Here is a 15303-nt window from a genome sequence, read left to right as displayed (position 1 = left end):
AATACAGAGTCTAAATAGTTTATCATTTACATTTATTCATTTGGAAGCCCTTGATAATTAGTTTTGTTTGTTTATATAATGAAAAAAGTGTCACTTCAATTTAAAAGTCAGATTAATTTAAGATTTAGATGCCTTAAGTTTTGTTATATCATAGTTTACATCAATTGCATATCAGTTTATATTAGAAATTTATCTGGAAGATTTTCTGAGATTAGTGTTTTGTAGTTCGGCAGCTGTTTAAGTTTTTAATTGGAAAAAAGTGGATCTAATTCCTAGGTATGTTTCTGTCTCTGTTGACTAAAATAGAATAGCAGAAATTTTAGATGTTAACAATAAAAAATAAAGAAATGAAATATTTTGGTAATTCTCAGAATACTCTTAATCCTTGAAAACCATTTATTCTCATTTCCCTTCAATTGCTACCTGCTTAAGGCGTTTTGTAGAACACTCAGTAATGTCTTTGATGTAAGTATGTTGTATTGAAAGCATGATGAAATTCTCTACTAGAAATTCTGAATTATTCAACTCTTAGAAAGGACATGTCATATGCTTCAGTAAGAAAGTCTTTGCATGACTGCATCTGCCTTTAAAAAAATAAACATTCTAAAAAGAATTACATATTTTTAAAAATCTTTAGAATAAAATTGAAATTTAAATTAGTACATATATATTCTTAGTACAATTTCTTGTATAAACTGCTTAAGTGGTGGTTGAGGCTATTGCTATTATTATTATTATTATTAAAGCAAGTGTTTACAAATATTCTTTTGCTGACAGAAAATACATATTTGGCCTTTAAGGACCACACAGTTCCTGCTTTATCTATTCAACTCAGCTATCCAAATTAAAAATAATTTGTAGTCATTATGGCAAACGTTGAGCTACAGTCTAATACCTTCCATAAATTTTAGATAATGTTCTACTTGTTTTCACATGTGAAGTCATCTGACTGGAATTGAACTCAGCATTTTTTTTAAAAAAAGTGTATTGTGATAGAATCTATATCACTGTCACGGTCCTCCCGTTGTTCATCGATTTGCTCGAGCGGGCCCAGTAACGTCTCCATTGGAGACTTTGTTGTTACTGTGTTTGGCATATCGAATACGTCACGGGTAGCTTGCCAGGCTCTGCCGTGCGGGCGAGATACTCTCGGTAGCTTGCTGGACTCTCGGAGAGGGGCGGAGGAATCGAACTCGAGTCGGCCATGTTGGCTGCGTGCAAGGCAAATGCCATACCGCTGTGCTATTGCTCCAGCCCAGAATCTATATAAAATTTGGTATATATTTATTTATTTGGGAGTTTCCGAGGTAGTGCTCAATTAGTCCAGCAATACTCAGCCAAAAGAGCTGCAGAGATCAATGCTAAGGCCCAGACATATAGTGCTACTCTGCTCTTTATACCCAGTAATACTTCTGCAGGTGGTCAAGGGACCATTGGGGATAATAGGAATGGCGCCTGAGTTGACTGTGTACAAGGCAAGTCCTCTAGCAAATTGTATGATCAATCCTGTCCTTCTTTCTGTTTTTTTTTTTAAACTTCATAATTTTTTCTGATAGTCTTAATGGCCCTTTTCTCGTTTTTGATATGACATATTACTTTTTTAATGTGTGTATTGTAGGAATTTCTGCTATTGTTTTTTATATCTGGCAATGGATGGTGGATTTCTATGTTGACTTCTTTGGATGTTATTCTTTCTCGTAGCTCACCACAGAGATTCTACTGGTTTACTCATTCAAAGACCAGGAACAAACTGCTTTAGTATGGAGTGAACTGGCAGTTTGAATATATTGATTGCATTTGACCTTCTCAGAGTTCAGCTAGTGTGAAAGTGAAGGATGCATTTCTCCACACAATTCATACAGAATAGCAAGAACTGTTCTTGTATTATGATCTATTTCTCTATTCACGTCCTTGTTCTCTAGCACTTAGAACAAATGAAGTATGACATATTTCAATTATCTAAGAATTTTACTGTTGTTAATCTATGAATTGAATGCAGGTCTTTTCTCTCCTTAATTGCTTCCTCCCTTTTTGTATTATAATTAGTTGTGATAACATTAGATAAATTAAAGTCATTTTAATTGATGAATATTATAGATTTATGAAATAGGTTATATTTTAGTTAACGTGTACACTGTTTAATCACATCATCAATATTATTTTCATACATTAGATCATTTCTTATTTCCAATATTAACATATGTGAATTATTTAAACTTTTTATTTTTTACTGTTTCCTTGGTATAAATTTTTAGAATGCCTAGAATAAAGTATCTTAACAGTTTCGTGAATAATTTATACCTATTAATAAATCTTCGCTGAAATATTCTTACTTAGTTAACCTTCACAGAAAAAATAATAAGCGGATTCTCTCATGTAAAGAATTTGTTTTGGGAAAATATGCTTATTTTGAAAAAACTGTAGTTTGGGAAACTATAAAAAAAACTTAAATAGCTATCATATTGCCTAGAATTATATGTTGCATATGATTAAGTTTAGATGATTCATTTTCTACACTACTCTCTTCTAGATTGAATTAGTATAGAGGTAGGAAAATAGATACAAAGAAAGGACATATAGAATGCACACAAGGAATAAAATATCCTAATGTATTAAATCTTTTTTGTGTAGTCTATTGTTTAATGTATTTATATTCAATGCAAAATGTTAATTTTTTAAATGAAGATAATGAAAAGAAAATCAGAAAAAATAAATGTCTTAAAGATTATGTTGTGTACACACAAATATAAAGCCTAAAAGAAATCTTGTATTAGTCCATGTTCTCAGCATTCATGTAAATACAGACATATTTATTACAATTATTCTAACAAGTATTGAAGGTTAAAATAACTGTTTCCATTATGTTTAATTTGATAGGAAGAAATGATTTCTTATTGTTTTAATTATTTAGTTGTTGTTTTAATTATGCGTCTGGTAATACATATACATATATGTACATAGATATAAAAATATTTATTGTCCATGCATAAGTATTCTTCTGTAAAGTTTCTGTTAAAATTTACAATTAATTGATATAATTTTATTGATATACACAATGCTTTTTAACAGTATTAATGATTTTAGTGATATCATTGCACTGCTCTGTAGAAAAAATAATATTGAATCAGTAACATTTATTTCTGTTTTATTATAAATTCCAAATAAGAGTATTTTTATATAATTAATCAGATATTTTAATGTTATTCTGTATTCATTATGCTGCGTTTGTAATGAAATCATCCTCTCCCCATGATTTAATTCTAATATTGGCAACAACTGAAGGAATTCTATCTAATACTGTCCCAATATTCAGACTAACATACTTTTGGACTATTTTTCTTTTTTCAGATAAGAAACCATGCCTTCAATTCTCTCAGTTAAGTATAAAGGATTCCTTCAGAGATTTGTTCATTCCCCAAACAGAGATGTTTCTGATGATGTATACACGTAATAACCTAAACTGTGCCGAGCCACTATTTGAGCGTGATAAGTCACTTAACGCTAATTTTAATACAAATAAGAAGACAGTTTGGCTAATTCATGGATACAGACCAGTGGGTGCCTCTCCTGCATGGCTTAACAATTTTCTAAGGATTTTATTGAATCAAGAGGATATTAATATAATTGTCGTAGACTGGAACCGGGGTGCTACCACATTTTTTTACAATAGAGCAGTTAAAAACACTAGAAAAATTGCTGTGAACTTGGTTGAGTGCATTCACAATCTTTTGGTAAGTCTGAAACTCTCTATATTAAATATGCTACATAATAACTTTGCAATGTATTATACAATTTACATAATCCATATTTCCTCTTAAGCATTAAAAATTACGGGTTTGATATCATGGCTTATAATGCATGCAGCTACCTTTTCTCCATTTAAATACATAATTTTATATTTGTACCTGGGCTGTCTTATTTAAAAAATATCTTAACGACTCAGTTGTTGTATTTTACATGCACACACACATATATTTACACTTATATTTTTTGTTTGTTTTTTGCCACACCTGGCATGTTTAGGGCTGACTCCTTACTCTTTGCTCAGGGATCACTTATGGTAGGACTTGGGGAATTATATGAGATGTAGCAGATCAAACCCATGAAGGCCACATGCAATACAAATATCCTGCCTGCTACACTGATGTTCTGACCCCAGTATTAATATTTTTAGACTATGTTTTAAACTACCCCTATCATCTTCAGTACAAAGGAGTGATTATGGAGAGAGAAAATAAACTTTATAGTCATTAGATTCTTTCAATATCTTTTCTATGATGTGGCTAATACACTTATCAAACATGAATTGACAAAAGTGTGGTGGAAACAGTAAAGTAGCATACTTCAGCCAGTCTTGGAGGCAGATTTCAGTTATTTCAGTTTTGTTCAACAATTAGGTGCTGAATTGTAGTGTGTGAAATTATTTAAGGCAAGTTATAGGTCATTTTAGTTTTGAATATTATTTTGTTTGTTTTTTTGTAACTAAGGCTACCCCTTGGGAGATCCATGCTGTTCTAGAGTTAGAGATTATGAGTAGTTTTGAAGAAAGAATGATGATAATTGATTTGGGTCATTCTTTGACTTGAAATAACCCTTTGACTTGCATTGTGCTGAACTTTTAAGCCTCTGCTGAAGCTGAAGAAGCATAACATTTCCTAAATTCAATCAAATGTAGGGATTACAAGTCAGACTGAAAAGTTCAGAGTTCAAATCCATGTTTTCCCACTGGTATGAATATTTGCTTAATTTCTTTCTTCCTCATTTTCATAGATATTTGAGGTAACAAAAGCTTAAGGCAATATTTTAAATATTAAAATAAGTCATATGTTGTGTTCCTGTCACAAAATAGCTATTAAATAAAATCAATACTTGTTTTTAATCTTTATGTTTTCATATTTGGACAAATCCAGATCATCCCTCTTGAGCGAAAATAATTGGTAATAGATTCACTGTTCTCATTTATAGTCTGTACCTATTGCACAATTTAATCCTCCATATAAAAGTGATACTTTCTCTAATAAAATAAACATGTACTTTCAAGTACAAAATATGAACATAAAATAGAGAAATTTTAGAAAAATTGTACTATTTGGTAATACCTTTATTTGCTTACAGAAAGTTCCAAATAATGATAGGTCTGAAAAGGTAGCAATACTAAAATTAGAGGAGATCCTACTCCTTTATGTTCTTGATGTTGCTGTGAGAAATTTGGAAATGATTAGTTTGTGTTTCAAGAGTCTAAATCTAGTTTCTTTCTTTCTTTCTTTCTTTCTTTCTTTCTTTCTTTCTTTCTTTCTTTCTTTCTTTCTCTCTCTCTCTCTCTCTCTCTTTCTTTCTCTCTCTCTCTCTCTTTCTTTCTTTCTTCTCTTTCTTTCTTTCTTCTCTTTCTTTCTTCTTCCTTTCTTTCTTTCTTTCTTTCTTTCTTTCTTTCTTTCTTTCTTTCTTTCTTTCTTTCTCTCTCTCTCTTTCTTTCTTTCTTCTCTTTCTTTCTTTCTTCTCTTTCTTTCTTCTTCCTTCCTTTCTTTCTTTCTTTCTTTCTTTCTTTCTTTCTTTCTTTCTTTCTTTCTTTCTTTCTTCTTTCTTCTTTCTTCTTTCTTCTTTCTTCCTTCCATTCTATTTTGAGGGGATAGCTCATAGAATGGCCATAGATTTAGGGCTGATATTCATCCAGCTGGCTAAGATGTCTTACTATCTAGACACGGTGACATCATGCTGCTGGGGTTCAGGGACTCTACAGACCATCAGGCTTACACTCATAAGCTCTGAGGGGATCTCCAGGGCTATATTAAGTGGCGCTTGAAGGATTGTATAGTGCCAGGAGCTAACTTAAATGCAGGAACTCAAGCTTTCAAGCTATGCATTCCAGCCATTTGAGCGTACTGACTTCCTGGTCTCAAGTCTACTTTCTTATAAACAGTAAATGCTCCACATTTTTCTATAAGTCATTGTATGTATCACTGGAAGGGTGTATCAAAGATCACTGAGAATGTGGTGGAAGAAATACGCCTTATAATTACTTGGTTTCTATCAATATTCCCTATCTGAGACAATACTCTAAGAGGTGTTTAAAATTCAACTTAGATGACTGAAAACTTACTTTCCAACTTGTGTACTTAATAGTGATCCCTAAATGCAGTCAGGAGTAGTCCCTGAATACCACCTGGTGCTATTCCCAAACCAAAAAAAAAGTTATAAATAAAATAGAGAATAAAATCAAATGAAATATTGATCATATCACTTAAAAGTGAAGAAAACCACTTAAATTCATACAACTTATTTTATCATCTCTAACACGAATCTTAGAGTTGATCAGATTGAAATTTGAAGACCATTTTCCCCCTTGTAATAATAAGTATTTTACTTTAGATAAATTATTGTTTATCCATATTTATTTAGTATTCAATAGATGCCATTGACAATTTTAGGTAAAGGTAAAGGTAAAGGCCCTCCCGTTGATCGTCGATTTGCTCGAGCGGGCCCAGTAACGTCTCCATTGGAGACTGTTGTTACTGTGTCTGGCATATCGAATACTCTCGGTAGCTTGCTGGGCTCTCCGAGAGGGGCGGAGGAATTGAACTCGGGTCGGCCATGTTGGCCGCTTGTAAGGCGAACGCCCTACCCGCTGTGCTATCGCTCCAGCCCAATTTTAGGTAATGGGAACAAAATAAATAGTTGTAGGACTATTGTGCATATCAAACATAAGATTCACAAAGCACTTATCAAAGTAACTCTCACGAAGCACACAATGTCTAATTATTGTGATCATTATGACAAAAATGCTTTCTCAAATATGTTTTTGTAGTACTATTATACACAATAGATAGGATTTCTCATTGTTTATAAAAATAAGGGCTTATTTACTTTGAATAGTGTTAACAATCAAATACATTATGGAAAAAGTTGAACAAGAATGTAAATTTTTAAATCATAAAATTATATTCCTATACATGAATTAAACAAAAAACAGTTTTCAATATTGATGCATCCTGAACACCCCTGGGTGTGACTTAAAAACCAAAAAGAAAATGATTTCAGAATATTCAGTAGTGATCCTTGTAGTGTGCCAGGAGTAAACTCTGAATACCACTGGGTTTGGCCCCCAAGTCAATTAAGTAAACAAAATGGAAAATGAAGTTAAATAAAATATTGATGCATAGGGCATAATTTTCTGTTTTATAAAATAAACAAATGAAACATTGCATTTTTAATTGCAGAAGCATGGAGCATCTCTTGATAGTTTTCATTTCATAGGCGTGAGCTTAGGGGCTCATATTAGTGGATTTGTTGGAAAGATGTTTCAAGGTCAACTTGGAAGAATAACAGGTAAGCTATTTTTCTCAAATTAATTTTTGGACCACTTTAAGTGTTATCTCTTACTTTATTTTAAGTCTAATCGACATAACAAATTAACAATGGAAAATATATACAATTTCTTTTTATTCTATTATATAAACACAATGTATACTATAAAAGCAACTTTTCTGTCCTTAAAATGCAAGTATTCATTTTAGTTAGACTTTGAAATCTTGTTTGATCTTAAACAGAGTAGGTTATAACAGCTACTCATAGATTTCAGTATTTATAGAAAAGTCATTGCACCAAAAGCCCATTCTTTTCCTAGCACCACACTCAGTTTGAAAATGCGGTTACTCACACATTAATGAATTTAAATGGCCCCATATGCCATAAACAGGGCCAGAAACTTTTCCGTGGTGATTTTACTTAAGAATGATTTTTAAGGAGAGACTTTCTTTCTGCAGTCTTTCAAGTGAATTCCATAAACCAGGGATAATAGAGAGAACTGAGATGTGCTATTTTTATTTTTACTTAAAAAAACTGTTTCTTCCATTTCAAAGATATTCTCAAAGCGTTGGATTTTATTTTATTTCCATACCCTTTTAGTGACACTATTCTGAAGGTTATGAGCCTACAATTTTTATTTAGAATTTTAAATGTGAAAAAATAATAGTCATACTCTATGATACATTTAAAATATTTTCTTTATATGTTTATAAAAATTGTGAAATGAGTGAAAAAATATATACTTCATTCCACAGCCCAGATTGCCTTGAACTCTAAAGATAATTTTGAATCTGTAAATATATTGAAGAAGAAATAAAGGCATAACATTTAAAAGGTCCAGAATAATAGTCATTTCCCCCTTTAGAGTAGCCATTAATTTTTTTATTAGATTTGAGTTATTACTGGTTTATTTATCATTTCTTCCTAAATAAAACTGCTCAAAATACTACAATACTTTGCTCAGTTATCTCTAATGTAATAAACTCTGAATTATTAGTTTATTATTTAAATACTAATTTATGATGGTTCAATTTACTGTTTTTGACTGTAATGGCAAGAAAGCAAGTCACATTCAGTAGATACTGCACTTTGAATTTTTTCCTTCCATGCAATCCTGAGGTTGTACAATCATTTTTATTTTGTATTTAGTACAATATTGGTAAACAGTATGAATATTCTACAGTTCTACCGTTTAGTACAAAATAGGCTTGTGTTGTATGGTTTTTGTTTAACCATATCCTACTGTAAGTATTCCAAGCATGTTTGCAGTAGGTTAGGTGTGTTAAGTGAATTTTCAACTTATATATTTTCAACTTAGGAGAGGTTTATTCAGATGAGATACTCGTATAAGTCAAGGAAGAGTTATAATGAAGACAGTTTCCTATTCAATCCAATTCATCTTTACATGTGATATTGGACAGGATTTTGATTAAAAACTTTATATAGACTTACTATGTTTATAATGTAATAATAATGCACATGCATGATCTAATGAAAATAGTCACAGAAATTGATTGATAGTTTCTTCTATATTTAAGGTCTTGATCCTGCTGGACCAAAATTTTCTGGAAAACCATCAAATGACAGACTAGATTACACAGATGCAAAGTTTGTGGATGTCATCCATTCTGATGCCAATGGTAATAATATAGAATTTATTGATTAGTTGTAAAGTAAGAAAAAGAAAATAGACATTGGGGGAAAGGAGAACACAGGGTACAAAAGATATGGATAAAATGGTATAATTACATGACTATATTTTCCACTAACAATATTTTTTAGGATCAATGATTTTTTGGGGGGGGTCAAAATACAGTCTTTCAACTTTTCTTTTTCAACTATAAATGTTATCCTAAAAGACGAAATTTGATTAAAATAAAATAGTCCTAGGGCATAGGGATTTTATAGGAAATAAAGGCACATACCTTGCACATAACCAACCCTATATGATTCTCAGTACCACATGGTCCTCAGAGCATCAGCATGAGTAGCATCTCAGGCTAACATTGAACCATAGGCCTAATTGGCTGAAATTGTTAAGAGGGGCCCTCTGAATCACTGAAGCATCTGTTGAGAGGCCCCTTCCCTCAAATAACTTTTTTTTATGTAGGAGTACTACTATTTATTCAGCCACTGATTAGGCTGATTGAATTGGGCATGAACTTCACTCTAATAACTTATTTTTTTAAACAGCATTTACTTAATTTAAAATTTAAAATTTAAGAGTACTTTTAATGCATTTAATAGATTATTTTGTTTACTACATGTATTGCTGACCTGATTATCTATATTTTGTAATTCCTGGATGCTTTTCATCACAGGTTTAGGTATAAATGAACCATTGGGACATATAGATTTTTACCCAAATGGAGGAAGAAAGCAACCTGGCTGTCCAAAATCAATATTTTCAGGTATAACAGTAGTAGCTTTAAATAAATTTCATATCATTCAAAATAAACACAAATCAATATACTATTTTTTATTAACCTGTGGACAAGTTTGTAATCATCATTAACAGCATTCAGTAGAATTATTGATGAAAAATAGTTAAATTTATGTTCTTTCTTAGTTTAGACGAATGGAGGGTCAGATATTTTATTTGGTTGAAGTATAATACATTGCAAATCCCACATTTTCAGTTTAACATTTTAAGTATTGGGAAAACTTACGCTACTGAAGAAGCAGATGTAGCTAAATTATCATATAACACAAGTTTGGTTTCAGGATTTCATTTTAACATTAATGTAGTGTTGCACAACTTTCACACTTGCTTTTTCTATGTGTCGATAGTTAAATAATTGATCCAGAAATGGAATATGACTCATTTCTGAACCCCAGGAAAAAATTTGAGAGTTAAGAGTGATATGATAATGGCTACAATTGGTTGACAATTTTAGTTGAAGGGATAAGGATATGGGTCCAGAACTATAGTGCAGTGAGTAGGGCACTTGCCTTACAGCATGACTGACCCAGGTTTCATCCTCAGCACCTTGTATGTTCATGAGCATAGAGCCAGGAGTAACTCCTGAGCACCACTGGGTATGGCTCTAATGCCTCTACATCCTTTCTCCCTACTCACACAAATGAACGGAAAAGGATGAAATGTGCTTTTTTATCCTCTTTTTTATACTTGTAAATCTTTCCTATTATATAGAGTTTTTGTCACATTAAAAGTGTTCTATGTTGCTACAAAATTTTGATGTTAATAAAATCCATTTTATGTAAAGTTATCTTTTAAGAATGCACCCAGAATTACAAAGATGTGCTCATATGTTGTCTGGTTATCTTGTGGATGATGTGTCTAAATTTTCACTTCATGTGAGGTGAAAGAAAATAAAATCCTCTTTTTATTTTCCTATTATAATTTAAATTCTAGCCAATTCTTGAACAGAGAAGGCAAGTTAAGGAGCAGTAATTACAACTGTCACTGTCCTCCCGTTATTCATCGATTTGCTCAAGTGGGCCCAGTAATGTCTCCATTGGAGACTTTGCTGTTACTGTGTTTGGCATATCAAATACATCATGGGTAGCTTGCCAGGCTCTGCGGTGCGAGTGAGATACTCTCGGTAGATTGCTGGGCTCTCTGAGAGGGGCAGAGGAATCGAACTCTGGTTGGCCATGTTGGCTGCGTGCAAGGCAAACGCCCTACTGCTGTGAAAACTAAATTATGTATTTTTATTTTAAATATTTCTTTTAATTTATTTTATTTTAGACACCATGATTTACAACTCTGTTAGTGGTAGGATTTAAAGCATGAAATATCTCAGCACCAGACCCTCTACTACTGTCTACTTCCCTTTGTCTCATTGTTCCCCCTTCTATTCTCTTCCATTCCCAACTATTGTAAATTTTTTATTGAGCACATTTTATTAGGAATAAAATCTTTCTTTAATAAGAATTTTGGAAGCACTTTAAATAAAAATGGTTCAATGTATAGGAAGGGCTGACAAAATTAATGAGAAAAGAAGACTATGTCTTTTGGAAAAGTATGGTCTCAGGTAATCCTTGATATGAGATAAAATATTAGCAGTGTGGGATTAGAATATGAAAAATGGGTGTAACATTTCTTAAGTCATGTAGCACCATGTGGAGTGTTTTAATAACTAAAATGAAACACATTGACTCTTACTACTCAGAAAAAAATATTTTTTATTCTCGTGTGAACATCCTAAAAATGTTTTAAATGGTGCCATTTGTTTTGTTGCTTGAGATAAAACAGTATTGTAGTGAAGACTTTGTTATTCGTAAGCTGTATGATGTTGAGTCAAACTTAATTTGTAATCGTTCTTTAATTTCCTCAAACTTGACTTAATTCATCTATAGTTCTTTTCCTTGATCTTTAACCCTTAAGGAATTGAATTTATTAAATGTGATCACCAGAGAGCAGTTTACTTGTTCATGGCAGCTTTGGAAACAAATTGCAATTTTATTTCATTTCCCTGTCCTTCCTACAAAGATTACAAGGTTGGTTCTTGCATGGACTGTGATAGTTTCAAGGAAAAATCATGTCCTAGATTAGGTAAGAGAACATTTTATTCTTCTAATTCTTTGTGGAAATGGATAACACAAATGCATTTTTCTTTAGAAAATGTAAGTTTAAGAAAACTATTTCTTGGTATTTTCTTCTTAGCAATTATATTTACTTATGAATATGCTCCATTTTATAGAAAAATATTTCTGGAAGAGCCAGTGAAAATAATTCACATCCTACTAAATATCTTTAAGATTTTTACTAGGAGAAACATGATAGAGTAACTTCTGTGTGCAGCAAACGAAGTGGGAAATTTTGAAGTCTCGTGGTTATCCCTGGTTCTGACATACAAAACTATCTCATTGATCTATTATACATCTATATATACACGCAAAAAAAGAGATTGCTGCACTCTTCGAGGCACTGAGAGTTTTTAATGAGAAATTTCAAGAGCAAGTTTGTTCCGTAGGTATTTTTTTCATTTGTTACTAACCAGTAGAAATGAATCATTCATGCTTCACACTTAAGTTGATAAAAGCTGGTAAGAACAGTTAAATTTTGTCGCTTCTGATAGCTAGATTGCTGCTGGGAAATTAAAGAACAAATATAACCACTTTCAAATGGAAATATAAAAAGGTAAAGGTAAAGGCCCTCCCGTTGTTCGTCGATTTGCTCGAGCGTGCCCAGTAACGTCTCCACTGGAGACTTTGTTGTTACTGTGTTTGGCATATCGAATACGTCACGGGGAGCTTGCCAGGCTCTGCCATGCGGGCGAGATACTCTCGGTAGCTTGCCGGGCTCTCTGAGAGGGGCGGAGGAATCGAACTCGGGTCGGCCATGTTGGCTGCGTGCAAGGCAAACGCCCTACCGCTAAGCTATCGCTCCAGCCCCAAATGGAAATATAATATACTAGAAAGCATCTCAGAGGGTTTTCAGGGAGAATCCTATGTCCCAAATACATGTCTTGTACATGTCAAAATCTGAGCAGTGACACAAAGGTAGACGTGAAATATTTCCAAGGTCTAAGACCTCAATAAAATGGATAACTATTACAAAGGCATTAAGAGAGGGTCTCCAGCAAGATATTAGTTTATTTATCTTAATTTTATTTGATAAGAGTAGTCATGTGTGCTTTCCTGTGTGTGTGTGTTTGTGTTTGTGTGTGTGTTTGTGTGTGTGTGAACCAAGATAGTTTTTATTGAATAAAACTTACTTAGAAACATATAAGAGGAGGTAGTTAGGGGTGGAAAAGAAATAAATCTAAGTTCAAGAGAGAGAAGCAAAGTTTCTGCCATAGAGCCAGGTTGCAAGGCGGGGCTGGAGAAGGCTGGCAGGAGGGAAACTGGGCACTTCGGCAATGGGAAATATACACTGGGGAAAAGGCAGGTATCTCTTGTATAACTGAGACTGGATCTTGAACAAATTTGTAACTGTGTATCTCATGGTAATTCAATAAAATTAAAAAAAAAACAAAAGAGAGAGGGAGAATAGGAGGTTGAAAGAGCAAGTGTACAAGCAAGCCAAGGCACATAGAAACAAAAAAAGCAAGGGTGAACAGAAGCTTCAAGAGGAATCCTACTGATGAATGTAGGTTTGTCTGCTTTATTTTGAAATTGCAGGTATAAACAAGGCACTAAACGGGCTTTGCCAGATTCATTGCTTCATGAAATCTCTTCTATCCACAAGACATCTTCTGTGGGGTTGTGTTGGGAAGGGACCTATAGAGTCCTCAAGAGGCTCTGGGACCAGTTACAGAGAGTTCAATGCTAGTACCTGGAGGATGCTTGGGAATCATGAGGGCTTTACCTGGTGGTGAAGGGAGGCTCCCGGAGTAGGGGATCCTACAGGGCTAATGCAAGTGATGGATCATCAGGAAGCCTATAGCACCAGAGAGGAGGCTAGGCCCATGGACCCTAACCCCAGTGCTATCTCCCAGATGACATTTTATGGGATCCATGTTCTTCAGAGATAAATTAAGTACTGCTTTTGTAATTCCATGACTTTTTGATGTAAATGAGAAAATTATGATGCAAGCATAGACATCCAAATTGCTTCAGAACATAAGTAAGAACTGAAGTTGAAGCCCTGATTATATATTTTAAAGGATTTATTTACTTAATTAATTTGGGGGGATGAGTTGGACCATACCTGGTGGTGGTCAAGGCTTACTCTTGATTCTGTGCTCAGGGTCCCAGGCCCCATACAATGTACTGTCACTCCAGTCTCAAACTCTGACTTCTTAATTCAGTATTTCTGTATCATTCAAGTCTGAAATTTGAATGTAGCAATGTGGAATCAGAAATACATTAAGTAGGAAGCATTTTTTGTGTCTTTGTATGTGTGTACAAAACATATTCTATGTGTAAACAAGTATATTTATCTGAAATACATATATTATAAGGAGAACAGATAGTCTACATAAATAGCTATTTATTCTATATGTAGGATTATATATATATGTATATACATAAAACGAATATACGTTCGTAGCATATCTAGCTCTATCCCTGGTATGGAGAAGATTCTCGTTTAGCTAAATTTTAGTTTCATTTAATTGGTTTATTTTGATGAATTTATGAAGAGACGTAAACAAAAATCCTTACATAATAGAAAAATCTACTAAAATTGAACTGTAGCCATATGTATATGCTAAACTCTGATAAAATTTCCAGCAAGTGAATTTACAGTTGAATCTTGAAACTAAAAGCATTTATTAAAGGTGGCCAGAGGGATAATTGTCTAATAAGAATTTTTTTTTTAATTCAGTCATCGTGAAATTACAATTATTCATGATTGGGTTTCAGGCATAAAATCTTTTGATACTAATCTCTTCACTGTTATCTACTTCCCTCCACCTATGCCCACTCCTCTACTCCCATTTGTCTCCCCCATATATATATATATAAATATGTATATATATACATATATTTAATCAACTGAGGCTTAGAGCAAGGCTATTGATAGATTTCATGCATAACATTACCAATTTTCAGCACCACCTCCTCCTACTTGAACACTTCCTTCCAGTATCATTATTCCTTCCCTGTGTGATCCCCCAGTCCCCTCGAGTGGCATGTTTTTTACTGAATGCCATTTCTCATGATCTTTGCTTCCAGTGCCTTTGCATATTTATTATTCCACTACTGTTTCTTTATGTCCCACATACAAGAAAATGCATTCTGTGTCTGTAGCTCTTTCCCTCTGATTAACTTTATTCAGCACGATACTCTCCAGGTCCCTTTATGCAACAGCAAACTTCATGACTGCTCAGAGCTGAGTAATATTCCAGTGCATGCACATACCCTAGTTTCTTTATCCAGCCATCTAGTTTTTTTTTTTTTTAGTACAATCCACAATAGAAACCCTGGTTTGAATTCTGTTGTCACATATGATCTCATGAGTTCTACCAGGCATGGCCCCTGAGCAGAATTAGGTATGGCCCCTGAATACCACTAATGTGCCACAAAACAAAAACAGAGCAAAATTTGTTGTAACATAGATACATAGAATGTGAAATTATTGAAAGATAC

The 15303-nt window shown here is 33.2% G+C and overlaps 1 protein-coding gene across 1 annotated transcript in view; it reads left to right on the top strand.

Moving 5' to 3' along the window:
- Positions 1–3425: 3425 nt before the first annotated feature.
- Positions 3426–15303, top strand: part of LIPI (lipase I) — a 28536-nt gene continuing 16658 nt past the window's right edge. Inside the window, exons 1-5 of the mRNA XM_056135450.1 lie at positions 3426–3731; positions 7215–7323; positions 8841–8942; positions 9624–9713; positions 11654–11821. Of these exons, the coding sequence (XP_055991425.1) occupies positions 3426–3731; positions 7215–7323; positions 8841–8942; positions 9624–9713; positions 11654–11821 (775 nt within the window). The remainder of the gene's footprint in view (positions 3732–7214; positions 7324–8840; positions 8943–9623; positions 9714–11653; positions 11822–15303) is intronic.

The sequence above is a fragment of the Sorex fumeus genome, unplaced genomic scaffold (genome assembly GCF_029834395.1).
Source record: "Sorex fumeus unplaced genomic scaffold, SorFum_2.1 ptg000115l, whole genome shotgun sequence".
Classification (NCBI taxonomy): Eukaryota; Metazoa; Chordata; class Mammalia; order Eulipotyphla; family Soricidae; genus Sorex; species Sorex fumeus.
This window is presented reverse-complemented; position numbering and strand designations above follow the sequence as displayed.